The sequence below is a fragment of the Pituophis catenifer genome, unplaced genomic scaffold, assembly GCF_029215685.1.
Source record: "Pituophis catenifer annectens isolate HBS135680 unplaced genomic scaffold, rPitCat1.0.hap2 SCAF_2, whole genome shotgun sequence".
NCBI classification, from domain to species: domain Eukaryota; kingdom Metazoa; phylum Chordata; class Lepidosauria; order Squamata; family Colubridae; genus Pituophis; species Pituophis catenifer.
Window position 1 is genome coordinate 259,336,598 of NW_027256882.1, and position 16,742 is coordinate 259,353,339.

At 36.2% G+C, this 16,742-nt stretch overlaps 1 protein-coding gene across 1 annotated transcript in view; it reads right to left on the minus strand.

Annotated features, from left to right (window-relative positions):
* ATG10 (autophagy related 10) overlaps positions 1-16,742 on the minus strand; it is a 134,936-nt gene that overhangs the window by 28,923 nt on the left and 89,271 nt on the right. The window contains exon 4 of the mRNA XM_070935783.1: positions 9,740-9,866. Coding sequence (XP_070791884.1) covers positions 9,740-9,866 — 127 coding nt within the window. The remainder of the gene's footprint in view (positions 1-9,739; positions 9,867-16,742) is intronic.

Below are 16,742 nucleotides of genomic sequence, written 5' to 3' on the forward strand. Positions count from 1 at the left end.
TCTGTAACTTTCTTTTTGTAAGAAATTTAGAAAGCAATTTCTTTTTGATTGAATTAAAGGCAAGTGGTTAAAGCAAATGCAGAAGAATTTTTGTTGCCCAGCACTAGTTTTAATAGGAAATGCTAAACATAAAAAGAGATCTGATTCCTGCTGCGAAACTTCCATTTTACATCTGCCATGACTGGCTTCCTTCCAGACATTAAGTAAAACAAATTTGCTTAGATAAATATGAGTATCTGTTATTGATATGGTAATGCACAATTTCATGTTTTAATTGCTATTCTATTTCAAGTATTCTTTGTCTGATTGAATTGGCCCTATTCTAGAATGAAGTCTTTATAAATATAGAAAAGCAGCTACACAAATTGGTATTATTGCATTTATTGCTGAACAGTATGTTTGGATAAAGGCTCAATTCCTTGTCTTCAAAAGGCTAAAAGCTTGCAAAGTCTGTCCATCTAATTCTGAAACTCTTCAATGAAGCAGAAGACAGGGCCTGTTTCAAAGTTGCTGCCTGTTTCAATGCAAACTGCTGCAGTACTTAATGAATTACTATCACAGAAATAAATGGGAAAAGAGCACTTTTATAACATAGAGATATAATTTTTACTTCCAATTTTTAATTAAATAATAGTTTTAAAATTAATTCCAATTAGTTGGGATTTTTATTTGGAAAGAGCAAATTTGGAATGAAGTGGTAGAGTTCAAAAGAATCTTTAGATTTATATTTAACATTTCAAGAACTGTTAGATGTGGTTAAATAATAATGTTCTTATTGATTTTAATGTCTTTCAAAGCTGGAAAACGTTTCAGCAACACGTTTATGAACCTTTTAATGATAAAATTGTTGCCACAGAAGTCATTTCTACATAGCAAATTAAGACAAAAACATTTGCAATTTCATTTTCTTGCAAGAACATGTATTCATCAGTTCTGATAACTATTCATTTCCATTGCAAAGAAGAGTATGAAACTGCCCTAAAAAGAAACGCTATCCATGTGTTATACAAAACATAGAACGATTTCTGAAATCCAGTTCTGGTGTCCTAGCTGTAATTTACTTTACTATAAAGTACACAAAGTGCTGCCAGAATCCCACAGATATGTAGATAATGCTATATGAATCATGCAGTAGGAATAATGTTTATAAATGGAAGAAAAAACAATTAGTAATATAAAAATAATTTATCCTAATATTTTTAATAGACAAGATGTTAGTACAGGTAGTCCTTGACTTACAACTACAATTGAGCCCAAAATGTATGTTGCTAAGCAAAACAGTGGTTAAGTAAGCTTTCCCCCATTTTGTAACCTTTCTTGCCTCAGTTGTTGAGTGAATCATCACAGTTGTTAAATTAGTGACACGATTGTTAAGTGAATCTGGCTTCCCCATTGACTTTGCTGGTTAGAAGGTTGCAAAAGGGGATCACATGACCCCAGGACATTGCAATCATCATAAATATGAATCAGTTGCCAAGCCCTTGAGTTTTGATCATGTGACCATGGGGATGCTGCACAGGTCGTTAAGTGTGAAAAATTGTCGTAAGTCGCTTTTTTCAGTGCCATTGTAACTTTGAATGGTCACTAAATGAACTGTTGTAAATTAAGGACTACCTGTACTAAAGATAAAGAAATTAAGACTTCAATTTTTTCAAAAATGAAAGAAAATAATATTCACATTAGATAAACTTTATATTGGATGAATATTTACAATGCAAGATATAATGTACCAATCACAGTGTTAATATATCACAAACTCTAACTTAATATCAGTGACTGGAATGAGATATATTTCTGTGCAAGATTCTAAATAATCACAACTAGAAAACATTAACATTAGAAAGAAATGTGGTATTAAATGCTTTTTTATTAGCACTATATAAGCTTTATTTTCTGTCTACACATTCCATGTACTGATAAAACAAGTTTAAGATTATATCAACAAATCCAACTAAATAAGTTATTTTCAAATTATTGTTAACAAACTCAACTAAATAATGAAAGAGTTAGTCTTCACAGCTAACTCTGCCCATTGAAGACATTACCCATTTTTTTATTTGAATCATTCTATTATGTTAGATTTATTTTTGTCTTTTTCTCAAAAGAAACACTTTGTGCAAATTACAATGCAACATCTGAAGGGCATTTAAACAAAACAGCTTGGGGAAATGGTCCATTTTAGCTCTGGATTGGTCCTACTCTTCAGTGAAGAAATGTAAGATAGAAGGAAGTCAGAGTTAATTGTGAAAATCCTTCAAAAGCTATTGTTTTCTACTGTGGAAAAATTCCCAACAAACATGTTATGACACATAATTATACTTTCAGGAACAATTAAAATTCTGTACTGCAAGGGGAGCTGTTGGCATGCAATATAATGATGGTGCATTAAATCATCCATCAGCTTCTGCAATATCCACTCCAGCTTTAAGGAGTCATGTTTCAACACATCTGATTCCCTGATGCTGACAAGCTAAACAACTTGTTTTGTCTCTGGGAGCTCTTCTCTGGTGATTAACTGCTTATAGTGAATACTAATTATATGAAAATAGCACACTTTTAAAAAATGGGGGTAGGGATGAAACTTGCCTTATACGGTACCTGCAGCCACAGCAGCATTTCCTTCCTACCCTCCACTTTCACCCAAAGAGAAAGCTGTTGTTCCAATGAATACAAATATGACATATTTTCACATGCTAAATTAATTTGCCTCTTACTTTATATTTTTAAATCACCAAGTAAGCAGCAAGCATTTCATGATTTGCTTACCTGCAAATAGATTTCAACAGCGTGTTGCTACTTTGTCAAAAGTTTATAATAACTACAAGAATATAATCTCATGATAAGTTAACAAGCAATACAGCTTGAGATATGCATCTCATTTCCTAAATCCTAAATTGCAAATATACCCTAAATTATCATGTGCAAAAATATGAACCTGAGATTAAAAACCCTTTTACCAGATTTGTTTGAAAATGTCCTCTTCCAATTTTGCATCCAGAGAGCTAGTTAAAACGCTAACATAGCAAAATTAAAAGCCATTAAACAATATAAGGCAGCAAGTGATTAAATCTACCAAGCACATTCAGAGCATCTTAAGCTACTTTTTAATTAAAAAGAAAAAGATATCACTAGTAACATTCAGATGTGTTAATCTAGATAAAACAATATAATTCCACACACAAAAGCTAATGATGCTGCTGTATGAGAAACTAAAGTTAGAAATGACTTCAGGATTTCAACTCCTTAATCCCAGGAACAACTCTTTGAATGGAAAAATGTAGCGCATAGACAGGAGAATACTACAATCATTTACAATAGATTGGACTTCCCACAGATATTCAACTCCTGATATTCATTATTATTATTATTATTATTATTATTATTATTATTATTATTATTATTATTATTATTATTATATGGCATTTGTGTCCATCTATACCAAGGGTGTCAAACTCGATTTCATTGAGGGCCGCATCAAGGTTGTATTTGACCTCGGGAGGCCAGATGAGCATAGCCAGGATGAGTGTAGCCAGGGTGGGGTGGCCTGTGGTAACCTGGGCGGGCTGCAGGATCCTTCTGCATCCTTTTGCCAGCGCGCAACCCTCCCTAGCTCCATTTTCACTGGTAGAGGCACTGTGGGCTGGTCCTTAGCTATTTCCAGGGTGGCCCCACAGGCCAGATCTAAGCACTCCACCAGCCGGATACAGCCCGTGGGCCTTTAGTTTGACAGCCCTGATCTATATAGTCTCACCCAATAACTTGGGATAGGCAGATGTTGTTGTTTAATTATATTAAAGATATTGTAGCAGTATTTAAGATGTTCCAAATAAAGATTCCTTTTGCAATTGACTGTTGATGATTTTATCAAAGCTGATAGTGTTCAAGTGATGTTCCATTTATTTTAAGATTGCACACAAGCAGCCTTTTACTATTGCTACTATCTTTGCTTTCTTTTGCCAGTTATTTTACTTCTATTTGTAGGTGTTTATATTTTATACATTTCTCCAGATGTTGTAATTCCACTACACAGACTTTTTTCTGTCTTATCAACAATTGTTAAGTCTTGGGTGTTAAGTGGCAGATGCTTCTCTATTTCAATTCTAAAGTCCCACAGCACTTTAGCTTCTTGATAGAAAATGAACTGATGGGACCACAAAATAGAGTAATTGCAGTATTTTTTGGAGTATAAGACACACTTTTTTCCATCCTGAAAATTTGGGTGCGTCTTATACTCCGAATGTAACTCCGCGCGGTGCTCAAAATGGCTACCTGGAACAGCTGCTGCCTTCTCTTACCCCTTCCATGCTTTGTCTGCTTTAGTCACTGGTGCTCCCTCCGAGGTTCAGCTGTGCTTTTGAAGCTGTTTTTTAGCCCCAACGTGAGGGAAGCGATCTTCTGTGCTTTGCCTGTTTTTCTAATTGCTGCTCCCTCTGACAATCAGCTGTGCTTTAGAAACACAGCCCCAACCAGCCCCAAACTCAAAACCAGTGAGCGAATTAATGTGCTGGGACTAGCCAGATGAATACCTGGTAGGCAGAATCCCCCCCCCCTATTTTCCTCCCCAAAAACTAAGGTGTGTCTTATATTCTAGTGTGTCTTATACTCTGTAAAAAGTTTGATAAAACTTTCTCTATTTTGTGGTTCCATCAGTTCTTGCTTGCAGGTAAATGGTATTTCCTCCAGGTATACCAATGCAGCATTGTTGCTACTTTCTCATGACATTATTTGTAATCAGTCTGTGTGATCTTCTTGCAGCAGTAACCAGGTGGTCCACTGTTTCTTCTGCTTCTTTGCAGAGATGGGCCTTGCTGTCTGTTGCTGTCTTCTCAATTGTGGGTTTGTATGCGTTTGTTCTTAAGGCTTGCTCTTGTGCATCCAGAATTAGCCTTTCTGTCTCTTCCTTCAACTTTCCTGCTTTTAGCCATATCTTGTTATTATCTGCTTTAATGTACTGGCTATGTAATACTTTATCTTCTCATGCCTCTTTTCTATTCTTCATTTGGCCTTTCTTGTAGGCCAGTTTGGTCTCTCCAGTATTCAGTAAGCCTACCTGGTACACTAGCTTCAGTGCATCTTTTCCACTGTTCTTCAGATATTCTTCCAACACCCATTTTTCTTCTTCAACCATCTGATGTAACATTTCATTCCCACGTATTTTCCTTGGTATGTAGAGTATGTTAACATCACTTCATAGATGAAGGGCATAATTCATTATCATTATTTTTCTGGGTTTCCTGTCCAGGACTTTTAGTACTGCTTGAGTCCAGTCCACTATTCCAACTGTGTATCTAATTACTGGAATTCCCCAAGTGTTGATTTCCTTTATTCAGTTTGGACTTTAACATCTTCTTCACTTTCATGATGTATTAATTTTTAACCTTCTTGATTTGAGTGTGTTTAATGTTGTCAGCTTGAAGGATGTGCGCCAATTTGTAGTTATCATCTTCATCCAGACTCTTGATGTTATTTCCATAGGGCATCTTGATTCCTTCAGTTTCCCCTATTTTTTTTTGCCCTACTGTTTGTGAGTGTGGCTTCTTTGTCAAGTCCAAACTCCATTGCAATATCTTGGCTGTATATACAGATAGTATTGAACAACAATTGTATTTCAGATGGTATATTTCCATGCAGCTTCAGATCTTCCATGTAAAGGAAGATATTTTTATTGTTTGATAGCCATGGCCCACTTGTTCAGTATTGTTGACAAAGGAATCAGTGCCATGACAAACAGTAGTGAGACTGAGTCTTCTTGAAAGTTCATCGCTGTGGACAGCATCTGCATTATTATTTATTATTATTATTTTATTATTCATATTTCTATGCCGCCCACTCTCCAAGGACTCTGGGCGGCTTATACCAAAGACAGTATATTAAATAGCATATTGCCCCCAATAATCTGGGTCCTCATTTTACCCACCTTGGAAGGATGGAAGGCTGAGTCAACCTTGAGCCGGTGAGATTTAATCCGCTGATCTGCTGAACTAGCAGTCAGCTGAAGTAGCTGCAGTACTGCACTCTAACCACTGCGCCACCTCGGCTCAGTGTAGCTTCCATTGTGCCACTGATCTTTGTACAAAGCTTCTGATGTTTATATTGACTTCTGTTATTTCAAGGTAAGTGATCCAATCGTGTGGCATAAAGTTGAATGTCTTCTAGTAATCAATCCAAGATAATTCAAGTTGGTCTTCCTTCTCTTGTGATTTTCCAAAATCATCTTGTCAACTAGGAGCTGATCTATTGTCCTCTGCTGTTTGGACAGTTCCCTTTCTGCTCTGGTAGAAAAGCTTATTTTCAACTACCGTACTTTTCGGAGTATAAGACACACTTTCCCCCCCACCCTATAAAAGAGGGTGGAAATGTTGCTGCGTCTTATACACCGAATACAGTCATTTTTGGCCTCCCAAAACCCTGCCCCATGCATCCCGTTTTTGCCAAAAACAGGGCACACAGAGGGTTTGGGAGGCCTGCAGAGTGCTCCTGAGGACGGGGAGGGCAAAAACATGACACTTAGGGGGTTTGAGAGGCCAAAAGCAGGCACATTTTTCACAAAAATGGGGACGTTTTTGCCCTCCTCAGTCCCCATGAGCACTCTGCAGGCCTCCCAAACCCTCTGCAAGCCCTGTTTTTGCAAAAAACAGGCCTGTTTTTTCCCTCCCAAACCCCCCACACATCACATTTTTGCTCCCCCCCAGGAGCACTCTGCAGGCCTCCCAAACCCTCTGCGTGTCCCGTTTTTGTGAAAAATGAGCCCATTTTTCACAAAAATGGGGCACCCAGAGGGTTTGAGAGGCCTGCAGAGTGGTCCTGGGGACCGGGGAGGGCAAAAACTTTTTTTATCTTGTTTACCTCATTGAAATCTTGGTGCGTCTTATACTCTGGTGCGTCTTATAGTCCGAAAAATACGGTAGATGTTGTTGGACTGCATTAGCTACCACACCAGTTAGCAAACTGACAGCTGTTGGTAAATAGCTAATTAGCTTGTTGTTGCCTGGTTCTCTTTTGTTGGATCTTTCATTATCATGTTTAACTGAATTTGGCATTTTTATCTATCTATATTATTATTGTTCATCACGCAATCAGTTAGATAATTGGCATTTTTATTCACCTATCAAGCCATTCCCAAAGACCTGGGACAGATGTTAATGTATAATGGTATTAGAGGTATCATCACAGGATGCACACTGTTTGACATAAAGGTGCCTGTTGCAATTGACTGATGATGAATTTGTCAATGCTGATGATGTTCAAGTGGTGCTTCAATTTATATTATTATTATTATCTCTTTCATTTAAATATGTGTCACAAATACGATTGACCGGTACTAATGGTTGATACGAGTTGCTGCCAGCATCCTAGGTATCAACCAAGTATCTTCTTAAAATATATGATGTTCTGAGTAGTGCAGTTTTTTGCAGTTCCGCTGGTATTATTGCAGGAAGCTGCAATTTCTTGATGTGTTTTATAAAATTCTTGGACATGGTACCAAGTGCCCCGATGACAATGGATATGCCTGTCACATGTTTCATCCATAGCTGTGTAGTTTCGATGGCCAGATCGCGATATTTCATGATTTTTTCCAATTTTTTTTCTTCGACTCTGGCCTCTCCTGGTACAGCAATATCAATAAACTGTATGCTTTGGCCCTCAACAACCATGATATCTGGCATGTTATGTTCCAAATGACGATCCATCTATATTTGGAAGTCCCACAAGATCTTTACTGTCTCATTTTCGATAATTTTTTCCACTTTGTGCTCCCATAATTTTTCGGATACAGGTATGTCGTATTTTTTACATAATAACCAGTAGACTGATTTAGCAACTCGATCATGTCTAGCTTTGTAATCAGTTCACGCAATTTTGCTGCACTCTCATATTAAGTGTGAAACAGTTTCAACTTTGTCATTGCAAAGTTGGCAGCTTGGATTTCAGTGGATTTTTGTATCTTTGCTTTCATGGCATTAGTTTGTAGTGCTTGTTCTTGAGCAGCAAATATCAAACCTTCCATTTCTTTCTTGATGGTTCCTCTCTTAAGCCATGCCCATGTCAAGTTGTTATCAAACTTTCCTTCAATGTTTTTCAAGTGCTGTCCATGCAGAGCTTTGGTTTTTCATTCATTTAATCTGTCATCCAGCTATTTTTCGTTATATTCTGCCTTTGTTTCTGTTGTTTTTATAATGTTCTCCCTTTTCACAGCCTGCAGCAATCTTTCTGTGCTTTCGGTTACATAATCATTCAAACTTTGTTTTTTTTCTTCTACAGTTTGATGGATTTGCATTAGCCCTCTGCCCCCTATTCTTCTTGGGAGGTACAACCTGTTGGTGTCACGTGAATGTAAAGCGTGGTACATATTCAAAAGTTTACACGTTTTTCGTTCCAGGTTTTCCAGTTCAGCCATAGTCCAGTTGATGATTCCAGCTTGGTAGTGTATCACTGAAACTGCCCATGTATTAATGGCTTTAATTATGTTTCCAGCATTCAGTTTTGATTTTAATATTTGATGTATTCCTTTTGCATTGACACTTTGACTTTTCTATTCAAGATGTTATCTGCTTCCAATATGCCTAGGTATTTGTACCCATCATCCTTTGTTAATGCTTTCAAGATGCTTCCATTTCTCAGTTCTATTCCTTCTGTTTTTTCCATTTTTCCTCACTGCATGGATAGTATAGCACATTTTTCAAGTCCAAAGTTCATTCTGATGCCGCTGCTGTACAGTTGAACTGTGTTGAGTATTGATTCAAGTTCAGTGGGGCTTTTCGCATATAGTTTTAAGTCATCCATGTATAGTAGATGGTTTATCCTGCCATGTTGGCTTGAGATTTGGTAGCCCAATTTTATGTTTCATAGGATTATTGTCAGGGGAATTAATGCGATGTTGAACAGTAGTGAGTCCCCTTAGAAAATTTCTGTCTGATATTGACTTCGCCAATGTTCTCCCCATTTGCTGTTAGAACTGTTTTCCATTTTTGCATATTTGCTTTCATCATCATCATCATCATCATCATCATCATCATCATCATCATCATCATCTCAAGGCAGAGAACATGCCTAATATTTTGTCTCCTATTTTCCCTACAACAACTCTGAGTTGTTGGGCTGAGAGTCAACACCTTAACCATATTCTTCAAGTTGTCTGGCAAATTTTGAGAATTGAAGTCTATACATCTGGACAGCACTATAGTTGGGAAAAACTATTCTAATCTGCTGATTAAAGATAATTAACAATGGTCTTCAAGATTGAGAAATTTTCTATGTTCCTAAGCAATGTAAAAAAACTAAGAAATTATATACATAAAAGCTACATATATAACCAACCCTTGGCACTCTTTTTAAAAACTATGCACAAAACAGCTGAAATATGATTAATTTGTTTTCATCATTAAAACTTCCTGACTTAGATATTTTTTTCTAAAAGCTCCTAACAGTGACCTTAATAACTATCAAGGTTGAATATTCCATTTATGAGGATGGTCCAATATTTTTAACATAAAAAAAAAAAAGTAAAGAAAATGATCATCACAGTTAGGCTTGCTGCCAGAATTCTAAGGATCAAGTTTCTTCAGGCAGAGATGATATCATCTACCCTTAAGATACTGATACTTGCAGATACTGAAATATGTATCTGAAATAAATCATAAACCACTTATTCATTTTTTTAAATTTTCTTGTCTGTTGAGTTCAAAATTTATGTCATTATGTAAGTTTTAAATATTTGCTTGATATAGAAGGCACTTACCTAAAAAACCTGCCCTAAAATAGAGAACAGGAGCTTGATAACTGCAGGAATATAGAACATGATATTCATAGCGAATCACCTCTGATACTTCAGAGACTCCAGCCTCTTGAGAATCTTCCAGACCTTCCTGAAACATAATTTATACTAGTAAACACAAGGCTGTGACAAGAAAATAACAGCTTATTGTATCAAATCTGTACATATATTAAATAATCAAAAATGCTATATCATTTATTATGCATACATTGTATTACATCATGATATGTCTACCTGAAAATTGATGGTTAAAAAAAACCTGCACATACGAATACAAACACAAACACACACACGTGTGTGTGAGAGAGAGAAAGAGGGAGGGAGTGTTTAATATACTTGTAACAAAATATTTTTTTAACAAATAAGTTCACTCACTTGTTCTAATAATAATTAGATCCCTGGGGGTATCATCTTATATGATTCGGGCAATTTAACTACAAGTCTCATTTTTAAAAAAAGTTCTCTAGGTTTATCCATATATTTATTGTCTTACTATTTAAAATTGCAAGAGTTAGTGATATCACACTAAGTATCACCATTTGTGATTATACTTAAAGTTGTGTCTCTTTCATGACCACTTAGACTTCTTTGGAATAGCTTGCCCTTAAAATTCAGAAAGCAGCAACCTATTAGCTTTTGGGAGAGATATGAAGACCTGGATCTTCACTCAGGCATTTGGCTAAGGTAGAAGTTAGCCCAGCAAATGCAAATGTAAACATGGAATTAATTGGATGCTATGATAGGATCTGTGATGCTGTTGAGGGGTTTTGTGGATTGTTGTGGTTTTATGAATGTTGTTGTGAGCTGCCTAGGATTATCATATATAAAATAGAAGGATATATCACTTTTCTAAATAAATACATTTGGCCAATCAGTGTCATGCAGTCTCTATCACACAGAGAGAAAATCTACAACACATTTGAAAAAAGGTCTTTTCTCTTTCAGAACTCAGCTATGGACAGAACAGGCCCAATTGAGTTGAAAGCCATATGCTTGGTTTCTCTTTGTCACATGTAAATGCCTTATTCTCTAATATGTAAATAGTATATGAACGGGATATCAGGGGTTAATTTATTCTTCACTTCTTAATGTATTCATACTTCACCACTCCCATACCTAGCTCCACCCATTGTATATATAAGGAGCTACACGCACTCTTTCCTTGCTTCTATCTGTGAATATTCAGTGAATATAGAATGCCTTATGTAAATAAAAAGAAATATATTTGAACTCTTAACTCTTACATAATTTATTGAGTCTGATCCTGAAAATATCGCAACAAGCTGGTAGCAGAGGATGGTTGAATTGACTCAATAAAAACTTAAATATGTCTAAGAGAGATAGGCCCAACACCAGGGCATACAGCAAAGAAATGGAAATGGATCAAGAAATAATAGATGAGTCCACAAATGCGATTTCGAGAGAATCTGAAGAATACACAACTGAAGACGAAGAAATAATAGATAAAGATGATGACCGAGAGGAAATCAAAATAGAAAACAACGAACTCAGGTCAGAGATATTAAAACTGTTAAAAAGCCAGAAAAACGATGAAAGTCTCATCGCGAACCTTCAAGACATGTTGAAAAACAGCGGAGCAGCGAGAGAGAAGCACATCGCTACTGAAAAGCCAAAAGATTCAAAAATAGTGAGTGATACGATTACAGAAAAAAACGCTATGAAGAAGAAAAACGGTGATCCCGTGCAAAATTTTGAATGGCAGCCATCTTGGTTTCAACAGACCTCCAGAGTGAGCGAAGCAGAGCCAATCAGAAAACTTGATTCAAAATTTCTGGCGCGAAAGACACTACTAGATAATGAAAACGAAAAAGAAAAATCAAACACCTCAGAAGGATCAGAATCAGAAAGTGAAGGTGATTCAACAGATACTCAAATAAAGTCAGCAATGAAGACGCTTTTTGCTGCATTTGGACCAAAATTAAAAATTACCAAAAAGTCAGCTAGAAAACAAACGAGCAAGCCAACGTCTCAAAATCTACCCGCTCCCATCCTGACGACGAGAGCACCGACGCCTGAACCCAGAGAGCCCTGCAAATACCGCCCCACACCGCAGACCGATGCAAGCACCAAAGCTCTCAAGAGAAGAAAAAGAACAACTGCCATCGTCAGGACCCCCAAGATCGAGCCGGAGACCGATTCATCTGAGGAGGAGCTGAACGAGCGAGCCGCAACGACGAGAACCTCTCACGACGACTCCAGGAACGAAATGAGCAACGCGCATGCGCGAGACTACGCAGACGGCCCAGGAAGACATGAGTTGCTGAAAGGATCCTGCAGGCTCGTCGCGAGCATTCCCACGCCGTTTTGTAATTTCCAGCATTTACAAGACCACGGACTACCTCCGGTTGTAAGTAATGGACCCAATAATGTCGGAAACTTGCCCAGTGACTTCCCAAAGCTGAGAATAGATGGCATTAATTTACAAGAATGGTATCAGCAGCTCCAGGTTGTTTTTATGAAAGAAAACTTACTGTTTTTTATCACTAATCCCCCAAAAAGACCTTGGACTTTAAAGTTAGACTGCTTACACCATAGAGCATTTTTCTTATTAATTTCTAGTGTATCTCCTGCTATGTATCACAGCATTAAGCAAAATCTGACTGTCTCAGAAATTATTCAATGCATGTTCAATTTGTTTCACAGTGATAGTGTAGCTACTACCACAAGAATGTCTAAAGATTTCTTTTCTTCTAGGATAAAACCAGGGGTTTCCATAAGTGAACATTTAATATCTTTAAACAAAATAAGAGCTGAACTGCATTTAAGGGGGGAGGTGATTTCAGACCAAACAATGAAAAGTGTTATCATCAACTCACTTGACCCATCATGGGATAATTATATGTCACATTTAGACACAATCAATCTAGGATACTTATCCATAGAAAGTCTATCCAATAAGTTAATAGCTGAAGACAATTCAAGGAGGAGTCGCTCCAACAACCACATAGAACACAAACCATATAGAAAAGTAGCTTTTCAAGAAAGATATAATGAAACATTCAGATGCCACAATTGTGGATCCAGGGAACACAATAGAAGAGATTGTCCCAAAATTTCAAAAGAAAGACATAGGTCAGAACACAGAAACAAATACAACTATAGACAGTCTTCCATTGATAGACATAGATATAGAAGCCCACCAAATTACAAAGAGCATAGAGGGGGCAGAGATAATTCAAAGGACAGAAAATCTGGTTCACTGAATGGACTAAACAAGCAAGACAACACTAACATACAGCAAACTGAGGACAATAATTGGCTTATTGATTCTGGAGCAACCAATCACACCACTAATAATAAAAGTATATTATCTTCATTTATAGAAGATAAATTTGTAATAAAGGTAGCTAACCAAGAAAAGGTCCAAGTATTAGGTAGAGGGAATGTAACCTTACCTGGCCTAGGAAAAATAGAGGGGGTATTACTGATACCTGAGATACCTCATAACATACTAAGTGCCATAAAACTAAGCAGAGATTCTGATATTAATATTGTGTTTTCAAAAGGAAAAGCAACTTTGGAGAAAAATAAAATAGATATAGGTACAGTAATGATTAAGGGAGGCCTACCTTATTTAATAACTAAGGAGAAATGGTTACACAACATTGATTCAAATATGGAAGATTGTATTGAACCAGATAATGGAAACATTAGCAACAGTGACAATGATGAATGTAAAATAGCTCATGATCACAAGGATGCACATAATGAAAAAAAACCAAAAATAGGTAAGCCAATTCATGATGAGTGTGCTCATGTTTTACATAGGAAGTTAGGACATGCCAGTTTTCCTGTAGTACAAAAAATGACTGAACACGCAGAAGGTGTTAAAATAAAAAATTGTGAAAACTATTTGGAATGCTCAGTATGTAAATCTACAAAACTAAAAACTAGTCCCAGGCCTAGAAAATCAACAAGGTCAACCAACAAAATTTTTGATTTAGTACACATGGACCTGGTTGGTCCACTAACTCCATCAATCACTTATAAAAAACGTTACTTCTTAACCATTGTGGACGACTATAGTCGCTATGGATTTGTTTACACATTAAAACACAAAGATGAAACTTTTCAGAAATTTAAAGAGTTTTACAAACGCGTAGAAACACAACACAATATCAAAATAAAACAAATAATGACAGATAGGGGATGTGAATTCATGTCTAAGGAATTCTCCCAATGGCTGAAGGACAAAGGAATGTTACATTACACATCTAGCCCATTTTCTGCATTCCAGAACGGAATTGCAGAGAGGAAGAACTCAACATTACAAACCATGATTAGATGCACATTGGAAGATGCTGGCTTAAGCAAACAATTCTGGTCAGAAGCCCTACAATATTCCAATTACACACAAAATAGAACTTGGTCCAGCATTGTAAATAAGACACCATATGAAGTGATGTATAATAGGAAACCAAAATTAGCACACATGCACATATTTGGAGTCACCGCAGACGTACACATACCTAAACAATTAAGAAGAAAGGGAGAAAATGTGTCTAGAAGACTTAGATTTATGGGATATGAGACAGGCACAAAAGGGTACAGATTCATTGATAATAATAACAAATTTATAGTTTCCAGAACAGCTGTATTTCATGAACAGGCCAACTGGTCTAAAATACATCTTAATGAAATATTCCCAAGCAACAACACAGATACAAAATCCCAAGAGAAAAGAACTATAGAAAAGCAAAATGACAACAAACATAGAAACAAAACCAAAACATGGACAAACAGTCAACACAAAATAAAGACAGATACATTAACAAAAAAGGAAGCAAGATATTTGCATGACAATAATAGTAAACCTGAGAAAACAATTAGAAACACTAGAAATCAAATGCCAAATAAATACAAAGATTATATAATGCATATGGATGGAGAATCAACGACACCTAACACATATGAGGAAGTGTTAAAACTTCCTCCTAAAGAAAAAGAAAAGTGGGAATTAGCAATGACAAAAGAGATGGAAAGTTTACAAGGATTAAATGTATTTACACCTGCAATTGCACCAAAGGACAAAACAATTATTGGCACTAGGTGGATATATAAAATTAAAAATTTAGAGGGAGGCAATACTCTATACAAGGCTAGATTAGTTGCACAAGGTTATGCACAGAAATATCCAGAGGACTATACTGACACATACTCCCCCACAGTAAGAACTGAAAGTGTCAAAACGGCTCTAGTTGTAGCATCAGCACTCAATCTCGATGTATTCCAATATGACATACAGACTGCGTATTTACACGCAAAATTAGATAAGGAAATATATGTAAGAGCACCTCACAGTCAATACACAAACAAGAATGAGACTTGGTTATTAAACAAAAGTTTATATGGGTTAAAACAATCTGGTAAACGATGGTATGATTGTTTAGTGAAAGTACTTAAAACTATGGATTTCAATGCTACTACTGCTGATAACTGTTTCTTTGTTAAAAAGGGTGATGATTACATAGAATTTGTATTGATCTATGTGGATGACATTCTATATATAGGTAAACATAAAGAAAGAAGAGAAACATTTGTAACAAAGTTAAATGAACATTTCTCATTGAAATCTTTAGGCAAAGTAAATAAGTATCTTGGTGTTCAAATTAGTAAAACTAGAAGGGGATTCAAGCTTTCTCAGAGAGATAAGATCATAGAACTCTTGAACAAATGTAATCTAAGTGATGCCAAACCTTGTGTCACTCCAATGCAAACTGATTTCCTAAGAAATGCAAATGAATCATCCCCTGAATTCAAAGATAACACGTTCTATAGATCAATCATAGGTTCCCTTCTTTACATTTCCAATTGGACAAGACCTGATATCGCTTTACCCCTCAATTTATTGTCCAGACATGTCAGCAAACCAACAATGTACCATTGGGAAGCTGTTAAAAGGATATTAAGATATTTAAAAAATACCTTAGATTTTTGTTTAATGTTAGAACCTAATAATGTCAAGGAGCCAAACCTCACATGTTACGCACATGCAGATTGGGCTGGAGACACTTCATGCAGAAAAAGTACATCTGGTTACTTATTCCTCCTAAACGGTTGTCCAGTTTACTGGTACACTGGCAAACAAGATTTAGTGGCCACTTCAACGACAGAAGCGGAATATGTTTGTTTATCTAAAGCAGCAAATAACCTTGTATGGTTTAATGATTTAATTTCTGATGTTTGGAAAAAACCTGCCCTACCTTTTGTCATGCATGAAGACAATAAAGCAGCCATTGAAATATCTAGATCTGACGCCATTGGACAGAGATCCAGACATATAGATATAAAATTTAAACATGTGAGACAATTATCTCAGGATGGATTTATTAAAGCAGTGCATTGTGAGACATCAGAACAATTAGCTGACATATTGACAAAGCCTTTGCCATCTAAGCAACATAAATACTTGACTTCCAAATTATATTGTTCTGAATCTGAATGTAATTGGTGTAGCATATCGAATCGGCATTTAGAGGGGGATTTGTCACATGTAAATGCCTTATTCTCTAATATGTAAATAGTATATGAACGGGATATCAGGGGTTAATTTATTTTTCACTTCTTAATGTATTCATACTTCACCACTCCCATACCTAGCTCCACCCATTGTATATATAAGGAGCTGTACGCACTCTTTCCTTGCTTCTATCTGTGAATATTCAGTGAATATAGAATGCCTTATGTAAATAAAAAGAAATATATTTGAACTCTTAACTCTTACATAATTTATTGAGTCTGATCCTGAAAATATCGCAACACTCTTCAACTCAATGCACTATAATTGTATACTCAAAATGCTTCACAAATGTCACATAAAAAACTGGGGTAACCCATCATGCTAAATTATTGCTTACTTACCACCATTCACTATATAATGCATAGTTGTCTGCTTTAATACATCATGGTTTATAAACTATAATGTCTAATTTCCCAAAATATTTAA